Here is a 12,955-nt window from a genome sequence, read left to right on the forward strand (position 1 = left end):
CTCATGGCAGACTGGTACAGAAGGTGAAGTTGCACGGGATCAGAGGTGAGCTGGCAAGATGGATACAGAACTGTCTCAGTCATAGAAGTGATGTGGAGATGCTGGCATTGGACTGGGGTAAACACAGTAAGAGTTTTAACAACACCAGGTTAAAGTCCAACAGGTTTATTTGGGAGCAAATGCCATTAGCTTTCGGAGCCCTGCTCCTTCGTCAGATGGAGCTCCATCTGACGAAGGAGCAGCGCTCCGAAAGCTAATGGCATTTGCTACCAAATAAACCTGTTGGACTTTAACCTGGTGTTGTTAAAACTCTTACTACGTTCTTTGACCGAGCCAAAGTTGTACACGACATTGGTAAAGCCACACTTGGAAAACTATGTACAGTCCTGGTCACCCTATGATAGAAGGGATATCATTAAACCAGAAAGAGTGCAGAAAAGATTTACTAGGATGCTACTGGGACTTGCTGGTTTGAGTTATAAGGAGAAGCTGAATAGACTGCGACTTTTTTCCCTGGAGGAAGCTAAGGGGTGATCTTAATAGACGTCTACAGAATATTGAGGGACACAGATGAGGTAGATAGTCAACATCCTTTCCCAAATGTAGGGGAGTCTAAAACTAGAGGGCATTAGTTTAAGGTGAAAGGGGAGAGATACAAAAGGGTCCAGAGGGGGAATTTCTTCAGACAGAGGATGGTGAGTGTCTGGAATGACCTGCCAGAGATAGTATTCGAGGTGGGTATAATTTTGTCTTTTAAAAAGCAATTTCATTTATTACAGTTACATGGGTAAGATGGGTATAGAAGGACATGGGCCAAATGCAGGCAATTGGGACTAGCTTAATGATAAAAACTGGGTGGCATGGACAAGTTGGGCTGAAGGGCGTGTTTGCATGTTGTAAACCTCTAAGACTGTATTCCTGAGATCACTTCCTTTGAGTTCTTGCTTTTCAACTTATTTTCTAACTCCCTACATTCATCTATTAGGACCTCATCCTTGTTTCTACTCATGCCATTGGTACCGAATTGCCCCACGACCACTGGCTTATTCACTCTCCTCCTCCAGAATGTCCTGTAACCGCTCCAGGACAGCCTTGGTCCAAGCACCAAGGAGGCAACATATCATAGAAATATAGAAAATAGGTACAGGAGTAGGCCATTCAGCCCTCCGAGCCTGCAGCACAATCCAATGTGATCATGGCTGATCATGCATTTTCAGTATCCCACTTCCACTTTCTCTCCATACCCCTTGATCCCTTTAGCCATAAAGGCCACGTCCAGCTCCCTCTTGAACATATCTAATGAACTGGCCCCAACAGCTTTCTGTGGTAGGGAATTCCTCAGGTTCACAACTCTGAATGAAGAAGTTCTTCCTCATCTCAGTCCTGAATGGCTTGTCCCTTATTCTTACACTGTGACCCCTAGTTCTGGACTTGCCCAACATCGGGAACATTCTTCCCTCATTTAGCCTGTCCAGTCCCATCAGGATTTTATATGTTTCTATGAGATCCCCTCTCATTCTTCTAAATTCCAGTGAGTACAAGCCCAGTCAATCCAGTTTCTCTTCATATGTCAGTCCTGCCATTCCAGGAATCAGTCTGGTGAATCTTCACTGGACTCCCTCAATAGCAAGAATGTCCTTCCTCAGACTAGGAGACCAAAACTGCACACAATACTCAAGGTGTGGCCTCACCAAGGCCCTGTATAACTGCAGCAAGACATCCTTACTCCTATACTCAAATAATCTTGCTATGAAGGCCAGCATGCCATTAGTTTTCGTCACCGCATGCTGTACCTGCATGCCAACCTTCAGGTTACGTTGCACTTCCCCTTTTCCTAAACTGCCACCATTCAGATGATAATCTTCCCTCCTGTTTTTGCCATCAAAATGGATAACCTCACATTTATGCACATTAAATTCCATTTACCAAGTATTTGCCACTCAGCCAGCGTGTCCAAATCATCCTGCAGCCTCTTGGCATCCTCACAGCACACACTGCCACCCAGCTTAGTGTCATCTACAAATTTGGAGATATTGCATTCAATTATTTCGAGCAAATCATTAATGTATATTTTGAACAGCTGGAGTCCTAGCACTGAACTCTGCGGTACCCCACTAGTCACTGCCTAGTTTGTCATTTTCATAAATGACCTGGATGAGGAAGTGGAGGGATGGGTTGGTAAGTTTGCTGACGACACCAAGGTAGGTGGTGTTGTGGATAGTTTGGAGGGATGTCAGAAGTTGCAGCGAGACATAGATAGAATGCAAGACTGGGCGGAGAAGTGGCAGATGGACTTCAACCCGGATAAGTGTGTAGTGATCCATTTTGGCAGATCCAATGGGATGAAGCAGCAGTATAATATGAAGGGTACCATTCTTAGCAGTGTAGAGGATCAGAAGGACCTTGGGGTCCGGGTCCATAGGACTCTTAAATCGGCCTCGCAGGTGGAGGATGCGGTCAAGAAGGCGTACGGCGTACTGGCCTTCATTAATCGAGGGATTGAGTTTAGGAGTCGGGAGATAATGCTGCAGCTTTATAGGACCCTGGTTAGACCCCACTTGGAGTACTGCGCGCAGTTCTGGTCACCTCATTACAGGAAAGATGTTGAAGCCATTGAAAGGGTGCAGAGGAGATTTACAAGGATGTTAAGACCATAAGACCATAAGACATAGGAGCGGAAGTAAGGCCATTCGGCCCATCGAGTCCACTCCACCATTCAATCATGGTTGATTTCAACTCCATTTACCCGCTCTCTCCCCATAGCCCTTAATTCCTCGAGAAATCAAGAATTTATCAATTTCTGTCTTGAAGACGCTCAACGTCTCGGCCTCCACAGCCCTCTGTGGCAATGAATTCCACAGACCCACCACTCTCTGGCTGAAGAAATTTCTCCTCATCTCTGTTCTAAAGTGACTCCCTTTTATTCTAAGGCTGTGCCCCCGCGTCCTAGTCTCCCCTGTTAATGGAAACAACTTCCCTACGTCCATCCTATCTAAGCCGTTCATTATCTTGTAAGTTTCTATCAGATCTCCCCTCAACCTCCTAAACTCCAATGAATATAATCCCACGATCCTCAGACGTTCATCGTATGTCAGGCCTACCATTCCTGGGATCATCCGTGTGAATCTCCGCTGGACCCGCTCCAGTGCCAGTATGTCCTTCCTGAGGTGTGGGGCCCAAAATTGCTCACAGTACTCCAAATGGGGCCTAACCAGTGCTTTATAAAGCCTCAGAAGTACATCCCTGCTTTTGTATTCCAAGCCTCTTGAGATAAATGACAACATTACATTTGCTTTCTTAATTACGGACTCAACCTGCAAGTTTACCTTTAGAGAATCCTGGACTAGGACTCCCAAGTCCCTTTGCACTTTAGCATTATGAATTTTGTCACCGTTTAGAAAATAGTCCATGCCTCTATTCTTTTTTCCAAAGTGTACGACCTCGCACTTGCCCACGTTGAATTTCATCAGCCACTTCTTGGACCACTCTCCTAAACTGTCTAAATCTTTCTGCAGCCTCCCCACCTCCTCAATACTACCTGCCCCTCCACCTATCTTTGTATCATCGGCAAACTTGGCCAGAATGCTCCCAGTCCCGTCATCTAGATCGTTAATATATAAAGAGAACAGCTGTGGCCCCAACACTGAACCCTGCGGGACACCACTTGTCACCGGTTGCCATTCTGAGAAAGAACCTTTTATCCCAACTCTCTGCCTTCTGTCTGACAGCCAATCGTCAATCCATGTTAGTACCTTGCCTCGAATACCATGGGCCCTTATTTTACTCAGCAGTCTCCCGTGAGGCACCTTGTCAAAGGCCTTTTGGAAGTCAAGATAGATAACATCCATTGGCTCTCCTTGGTCTAACCTATTTGTTATCTCTTCAAAGAACTCTAACAGGTTTGTCAGGCACGACCTCCCCTTACTAAATCCATGCTGACTTGTCTTAATCCGACCCTGCACTTCCAAGAATTTAGAAATCTCATCCTTAACGATGGATTCTAGAATTTTGCCAACAACTGAGGTTAGGCTAATTGGCCTATAATTTTCCATCTTTTTTCTTGTTCCCTTCTTGAACAGTGGGGTTACAACAGCGATTTTCCTGGATTGGGGGGCATGCCTTATGAGGATAGGTTGAGGGAGCTTGGTCTCTTCTCCCTGGAGAGACGAAGGATGAGAGTTGACCTGATAGAGGTTTACAAGATGTTGAGAGGTCTGGATAGGGTAGACTCTCAGAGGCTATTTCCAAGGGCTGAAATGGTTGCTACGAGAGGACACAGGTTTAAGGTGCTGGGGGGTAGGTACAGAGGAGATGTCAGGGGTAAGTTTTTCACTCAGAGGGTGGTGGGTGAGTGGAATCGGCTGACGTCGGTGGTGGTGGAGGCAAACTCGTTGGGGTCTTTTAAGAGACTTCTGGATGAGTACATGGGATTTAATGGGATTGAGGGCTATAGATAGGCCTAGAGGTGGGGATGTGATCGGCGCAACTTGTGGGCCGAAGGGCCTGTTTGTGCTGTGGCGTTCTATGTTCTATGTTCTATGTACCTCTCTCTGCTTCATTTCTGCCAACCAGTTCTCCATCCATGTCAATACATTACCCCCAATATCATGAGCTTTAATTTTGCTCACTAATCTCTTGTGCAGGACCTTGTCAAAAACCTTTTGAAAGTCCAGATACACAACTTCCACTGGTTCACCCTTGTCCGCTCTACTGATCACATCCTCAAAAAATTCCAGAAGACTTGTCAAGTACTATTCCCCTTTAGTGAATCCATGCCTACTTGGACCAATCCTGTCACCGCTTTCCAAATGCTCAGTTATTACTCCACCCTGGAGTCTCATTTGCTGCCACAGAAAAACTTATCTATTCCCCTCACAATTCAATCTCTTATAACTATTGCATTCCTATACTTCTTACTGCTATCCTGTGCAGCAGAACCAACTTTGGTGCAATTGTGACAGTACTGTGCCTTTAAGAATCAGTTAAAATCATGTTCTCTGCAGTTTGTAAGCAGGCCCTTTATTTTTGTTATTGTTGATGACTTGTGTCTTTAAATGTCCTTTTATTGCTGCTTAAATGGTTTAAATGGGGTTTTGTTTATTTTTAATCTGGTTCTAATGTGATGTCCTGGAGTTTTATGAGTTTATGACCCTTTTGAAATGTTAGGGGGAAGAATGATTGACAGCTCAGGTGACAAGAGTTCTTTTACTTTCAGTTTTTGCCTGCTCTTTTAGTTAGAAGGTGTGTGGATTCCTGGCTGACGGCAGTGTGTGTGTCTCTTTCCCTGTTATTAGAAATTCCGCTATGTTGGAAGCAGTTTTTCTTGCCTTCCTGGAGTGAAAACTTTGCTGTAAGTGGTTTGCTGGTTTAAAAACTAGAGGCCAAGAGTGGCCTTATCTCTACCTCGAGGTACTGGGAATTTCCAGATCGGGGAAATCAGAGTTTCAATTCTCTATCCAAAGGACTAATTCAGAGCAGGTGTTGCTGAGCTGCAAAACCACATGTGCATCCTTATTTTCTGTGCTAAACCTGCGGCAGGTGTATGTTTACAAGGAGGTTTGTTGTATTGGAACAGTGCATTTAGTTGTTAAGGTTTATACAATATCATGGTTGTTTTTTTTCTTGTATGTAATTGGTAAAAGTTATTGCTAATTTTCTTCTCATGTGTTAACTGTATTCTGAAATACACTTTGTTTGATAAAAGCTCCCTAGTGGGTCATTTGAATCATACTTGAAGTGAAACATCTCATGCTTACCCTAGTCAAATTCAAAGTGGAAAACGTATGGTCTCGGCTGACTTCATACCTTGGAGTTCCTGACCTGGATTATAACACAATGAATTGGGCTGTTATTGCTTTCCCCTGAGAGACAATTCCAGTATCCAAAGCAATATACCTGATCTGCAGCGGAACGGCCACATTGGGTTCCTGCACTGCCTGCCTGGTCCTCCTCTTCTGCCTGGTAGTTGCCTATTCCTTTTCTGCATGTGGAGCCTTGGTGTGACCTCTCTGTACATGCTATCCACAATATTGTCAACCTCGCTAGTTATTATTTTACACTTAATGTACTTGTAAAACAACGCAGGATACAACATACCTACAGAAGCTTTTACAGCCAGCTTTTATGTTCCCCGCAAGCTTACTCTCGTACCTTATTTTCCCCTTCTTAATCAACTTCTTTGTCCTCTTTTGCTGAATTCTAAACTGCTCCCAATCCTCAGGTCTGTTGTTTTTGCTGGCCAATTTGAATGCCTCTTCTTTGGATCTAATACTATTTCTAAGTTTCCTTATAAGCCACGGTTTGGCCATCTTTTTCCTTTTATTTTTGTCCAGACAGGAATAAACAATTGTTGCAGTTCACCCATATGCTCTTTGAATGTTTGCCATTGCCTATCTACCGTCATCCCTTTATGTAATGTTTTCCAATCCATCATAGCCAACTCGAGCCTCATACTAAGATTGTTTCATAGAACAAAGAACAAAGGCAAGTCACCACAGGAACAGGCACTTCTGCTCTCCAAGCCCATGCCGATCATGATGCCCTAATTAAACTAAAAAGAAACCCTTCTGCCCTTATTCAGTCCATATTCCTCTATTCCCTCCCTATTCATGTACCCACCCAGATGCATCTTAAATATTGCTAATGTGCCTGCTTCCACCACCTCCTCTGGTAGCACGATTCAGGCACCGACCACTCTCTGCATGAAAAATCTCCCCCGCACATCTCCCTTAAACGTTCCCCCTCTCACCTTGAACCTGTGCCTCCTTGTAATTGACACATCCGCCCTTGGAAAAAGCCTCTGACTTTCCACTCTGTCTCTGCCTCTCATAATTTTGTAGCCCTCTATCAGGTCTCCCCTCAGCCTTCATCTTTCCAGTGGAAACAATCCTAGTTTCCTTTATTAAGATTCAGAACCCTCGTCTCAGAATCAATTACGTCACTCTCCATCTTGTTGTAAAATTCTATCATACTAAGGCACTCATCAAAGAACAAAGAACAAAGAACAGTACAGCACAGGAAACAGGCCCTTCGGCCCTCCAAGCCTGTGCCGCTCCTTGGTCCAACTAGACCAATCGTTTGTATCCCTCCATTCTCAGGCTGCTCATGTGACTATCCAGGTAAGTCTTAAACGATGTCAGCGTGCCTGCCTCCACCACCTTACTTGGCAGCGCATTCCAGGCCCCCACCACCCTCTGTGTAAAAAACGTCCCTCTGATGTCTGAGTTATACTTCGCCCCTCTCAGCTTGAGCCCGTGACCCCTCGTGATCGTCACCTCCGACCTGGGAAAAAGCTTCCCACTGTTCACCCTATCTATACCCTTCATAATCTTGTACACCTCTATTAGATCTCCCCTCATTCTCCATCTTTCCAAGGAGAACAACCCCAGTCTACCCAATCTCTCCTCATAGCTAAGACCCTCCATACCAGGCAACATCCTGGTAAACCTTCTCTGCACTCTCTCCAATGCCTCCACGTCCTTCTGGTAGTGCGGCGACCAGAACTGGACGCAGTACTCCAAATGTGGCCTAACCAGCGTTCTATACAGCTGCATCATCAGACTCCAGCTTTTATACTCTATACCCCGTCCTATAAAGGCAAGCATACCATATGCCTTCTTCACCACCTTCTCCACCTGTGTTGCCACCTTCAAGGATTTGTGGACTTGCACACCTAGGTCCCTCTGTGTTTCTATACTCCTGATGACTCTGCCATTTATTGTATAACTCCTCCCTACATTATTTCTTCCAAAATGCATCACTTCACATTTATCCGGATTAAACTCCATCTGCCACGTCTCCGCCCAATTTTCCAGCCTATCTATATCCTGCTGTATTGCCCGACAATGCTCTTCGCTATCCGCAATTCCAGCCATCTTCGTGTCATCCGCAAACTTGCTGATTACGCCAGTTACACCTTCTTCCAAATCATTTATATATATCACAAATAGCAGAGGTCCCAGTACAGAGCCCTGCGGAACACCACTGGTCACAGCCGGAAAAAGACCCTTCGACCACTACCCTCTGTCTCCTATGGCCAAGCCAGTTCTCCACCCATCTAGCCACTTCTCCTTGTATCCCATGAGCCTTAACCTTCTTAACCAACCTGCCATGTGGGACTTTGTCAAATGCCTTACTGAAATCCATATATACGACATCCACGGCCCTTCCTTCATCAACCGTTTTTGTCACTTCCTCAAAAAACTCCACCAAATTTGTAAGGCACGACCTCCCTCTTACAAAACCATGCTGTCTGTCACAAATGAGATTGTTCCGTTCTAAATGCACATACATCCTGTCTCTAAGAATCCTCTCCAACAACTTCCCTACCACGGACGTCAAGCTCACCGGCCTATAATTTCCTGGGTTATCCCTGCTACCCTTCTTAAACAACGGGACCACATTCGCTATCCTCCAATCCTCAGGGACCTCACCCGTGTCCAAAGAAGCGACAAAGATTTCCGTCAGAGGCCCTCAAGGGGTCATGCACAACTAGCTTGCCAATTATTCCTTTCTCATTACACAATTCCCAGTATAAAATGGCCTGCTCTCTCGTTGGTTCCTCAATGTATTGGTCCAGAAAAACCATCTTTGTATACACTCCAGGAATTCTTCCTCTACGGTATTGTGACTCATTTGATTTTCCCAGTTAATATGCAGATTAAAGTCACCCATAATTAGATGCTACTTTATCATGTGTGTCTCTATTTTCCTGTTTAATGCCATTCCCAACATCACCAATACAGTTTCGGAGTCTATATACAACCCCCACCAACATTTCTTGCTCCTTGGTGTCTCTCAGTTCTATCCAAACAGATTCCACATCGATGGAACTAGTATTCTTCCTCACCATTCCTCTCTTTACAACAATCTGAGGTCCCTACCTGTTTCAAGAAGACGACCATCATCTTGGCACCAAAGAAAGGCCAAGCAGCGTACCTCAATGACTATTGTCCGCTGGCTGTGACATCCATCATTATGAAGTGCTTTGAAAGATTAGTCATGGCACGAATCAATTCTGGCTTCACAGATTGCCTGGTTCCACTACAGTTTGCCTACCGGTGCAACAGCTCTACAGCAGATGCCATCTCCCTGGTCCTGCACTCAACCCTGGAACACCTAGACAACAAAGACACCTATTTATTGACTACAGCTCAGCCATCAACACCATTATTCCTACGAAACTCATCTCCACACTCTGTGGCCTGGGGCTTGGCTCCTCCCTATGCGACTGGTTCCTGAACCTCTTAACCCACAGACTGCAATCAGTAAGGACTTCCTCCACGATCATCCTCAACACCGATCACTGGTGCCCCACAAGGCTGTGTTCTCAGCCCCCTACCATACTCCTTTTACACCTATGACTGTGTGGCCAAATTCCCCTCCCATTCGATTTTCAAGTTTGCTAATGACACCACCGTAGTGGGTCGGATCTTAAACAATGATGAGACAGAGTACAGGAATGAAATAGAGAATCTGGTGAACTGGTGCGGCGACAATAATCTTTCCCTCAATGTCAACAAAATGAAGGAGATCGTCATCGACTTCAGGAAGCGTAAAGGAGAACATGCCCCTGTCTACATCAATGGGGAAGAAGTAGAAAGGGTCAAGAGCTTCACAATTTGTCCGGGTTCCCCCACGCAGATAGTATAGTTATGAAAGCCCACCAATGCCTTTACTTTCTCAGGAGACTAAGGAAATTTGGCATGTCAGCTACGACACTCTCCAACCTTTATAGATGCCCCATAGAAAGCATTCTTTCTGGTTGTATCACAGCTTGGTAAGGCTCCAAGACTGCAAGAAACTACAAAGGGGCTTGTACAAAGCCCAGTCCATCACTCAAACCAGCCTCCCAGTTATTGACTCTGTCTATACTTGCCACTGCCTTGGAAAAGAAGCCAACATAATCAAGGACCCCACGCACTCCGGACATAAGATATAAGAGTAGAATTAGGTCATTTGGCCCAAAGAGCCTGCTCCGCCATTCAATCATGGCTGATATGCTCCTCATCCCCATTTTCCTGCCTTCTCCCCATAACCCTTGAATTCATTACCAATTAAAAATCTGTCTAACTCCTCAAATTTACCCACTGTCCCAGCATCCACCGCACTTTGGGGTAGCAAATTCCACAGATTCATAACCCTTTGGGAGAAGTAGTTTTTCCTCGACTCTGTTTTAAATTTGCTACTCCTTATCCTAAGATTATGACCTCTCGTCCTAGAATGTCCCACAACAGCAAGCATGCGCTCCACGTCTACTTTATCCATACCTTTTATCATCATGTATACCTCAATTTGATCTTCCCTCATTCTTCTAAATTCCAGAGAGCATAGGCTTAAACTGTTCAATCTCTCCTCGAACGACAAACACCTCATCTCTGGAATCAATCTAGTGAACTGCCTCTGAACTGCCTCCAATACCACTACATCTTTCCTCCAATAAGGCGACCAAAACTGGGCACAATACTCCAGGTGGGGTCTCAGTTACACACTTCCATCTTTTTCCGTCGGGAAAAAAACACACAAGTCTGAGGTCACGTACCAACCGACTCAAGAACAGCTTCTTCCCTGCAGCTGTCAGAATTTTGAATGGACCTACCTTGCATTAAGTTGATCTTTCTCCAAACCCTAGCTATGACCGTAACACTACATTACGCACATTCCCGTTTCCTTCTCTATGAACGGTATGCTTTGTCTGTATAACGCGCAGGAGACAATACTTTTCATTGTATGCTAATACATGTGACAATAATAAATCAAATCAAATCAATTAATTTCCCCTTTAACTAGCAATGAAACTCCACCCCCGTTTCCTTGTTGTCTGTCCTTCTCATTACTGAATATCCCTGGATGTTCAGTTCCCATCCCTGGTCACCCTGCAGCCATGTCTCTATCATCCTGATTATATCAAACCCATTTATATCTATTTACGCAATGAATTCATCCTCTTTAATGAAAATGTCCTGCGTATTAAGGCATAAATACACAGCTTGCCTTTTTAACATTACTTGTCCCATTCCCATTATTTTTCACTGCAGCCCTTTGATTCTGGCCCTTGATTTCTCTGCCTATTACTATGACTCGGCATGCAAGAAATGATCACCTTCAATAATGAGGGAAAACCAATGATAGCAAATGCATTTATGAGATAATATCGTGTAAATGATAAGAAAGCCCACTTGTAGACGTGTTTGTACTTAGTACGTTCCACCATCGTCAATGACTTTGGCTTCTCATTCTCTTCACCAGCTTGCTCTGCATTTATCAAGCATTAGTCTTTACATTGCAAGGTAGATAACAACTTCAGTCAATCATGTCGGTAGGTGTAGGTAATTCTTCGTCATGTGTTCTGAAAATTTTAGAGCAAAGTTGAGAAAGGTGTAAATTGGCAGTAATTACCTGCTCCTGAATTTGAGTTAGTGATAGAATAACAAGCACGTAGGTCTTTCATTGCAAGTTATAATATGTTTTTTTTTCAAAAAATAGGTCAATCCAACAACTGAGTGTGCCAACGCATTGCTGAAGATGACGCAGTGTCCACAATGTCATGGGTTACTTGCTCTTAAACCATGTAAAAATTACTGCCTCAATGTCATGAAGGGTTGTTTGGCTAATCAGGCAGATGTGGACACAGAGTGGAACAATTTTATTGGTGAGTCCTTTTTTAACTTTCATAATTGAGAATCATGTTGTGGTAGAGTGATGGGGAGTGAGGAAGTGTAGTTCTCTGATTTTGAGCAGCAGTAGAATGCTGAGGGCACGTGTGAAACCACAATAGGCAATCACATGCATTAGCACATTTCTTTTGCTTATTGCTGTTAGTCATAGCAGCAGGAGAAGGCTTCAGTCAGGCCGTGTTATTGCTGGGTAACTATGCCAACCTTTCACACAATGCAGATTGTTCTCCCTGACTGGAGATTCTGCTCTTGTTTATTTTTAATATGTGTTTTCCTCTTTCTCCTCCCAGTCCAACCATCAATTCCTTCATACATCAGAAGCCATCAGTCTCTCTTGCTGGCAGTGAGATTCTGTATGAAGCCCTTGGGGTGGAATGATTTAGGCAATTCAAAAAGAGTAAGGGAAACTTAAGAGCAGGAAGAACAATGTTGGAGTGTAGAGCAGACTGCCAAATTGAGGAAAAATAGGCAGGGTCAAAAACGGACTGAGTGCTTAAGCATTCATGACATTTGTGTTATTCATTCATGGATGTGGGTAACACTGGCTAGGCGAGCATTTATTGCCATTCCATTATTGCCCTTGAGAAGGTGTTGGTGAGCCACCTTCTTGAACTGCTGTAGTCTCTGTGGTGTCGGAACACCCACAGTGTTTTTAGGGAGGGAAAGTTCCAGGATTTTGAACTAGTGACAGTGAAGGGATGGTGATATAGTTCCAAGTCAGGATAGGTGCGTGATTTGGAGGGGAACTTACAGGTGGTGGTGTTCCCATGCATCTGCCTTTGCCTTTTCAGGTAGTAGAAGCTGTGGATTTGGATGGTGCAGCCTAATGAAACTTGGTGAGTTGCTTCAGTGCATCTTGTAATCGGTGCACATTGCTGCCACTGTGTGTTGGTGGATAGAGTGTCAGTCAAGTGGGCTGCTTGGTCCTGGATGGTGTCAAGCTTCTTAAGTGTTGTTGAAGCTGCACTCACCTAGGCAAGTGGGGAGTATTCCATTATATTCCTGATTTTTGTCTTCTAGATGTGGATTGTCTTTGAGGAGTTAATAGATGAGCTACTTTATGCAGAATTGGTCTCTTGAACGCAGAAACTTTAACAAAGAGTGCAGAGAGAGATGAGACGTCAGTAAAGAGCACGGGGAGATAGGCGAGACTTAAATAAAGAGCATGGAGAGAGAGATGAAAATTCAATAAAGCGCATTTGATTTGATTCATTATTGTCACATGTATTAGTCATAGTCAGAGTCATAGAGGTTTATAGCATGGAAACAGGCCCTTCGGC

At 44.4% G+C, this 12,955-nt stretch overlaps 1 protein-coding gene across 1 annotated transcript in view; it reads left to right on the forward strand.

Annotated features, from left to right (window-relative positions):
• Positions 1–12,955, forward strand: part of gpc4 (glypican 4) — a 231,012-nt gene that overhangs the window by 134,170 nt on the left and 83,887 nt on the right. The window contains exon 4 of the mRNA XM_078211991.1: positions 11,485–11,650. Within this exon, the coding sequence (XP_078068117.1) occupies positions 11,485–11,650 (166 nt within the window). The remainder of the gene's footprint in view (positions 1–11,484; positions 11,651–12,955) is intronic.

This window comes from Mustelus asterias, chromosome 4 (assembly GCF_964213995.1).
Source record: "Mustelus asterias chromosome 4, sMusAst1.hap1.1, whole genome shotgun sequence".
NCBI lineage: Eukaryota > Metazoa > Chordata > Chondrichthyes > Carcharhiniformes > Triakidae > Mustelus > Mustelus asterias.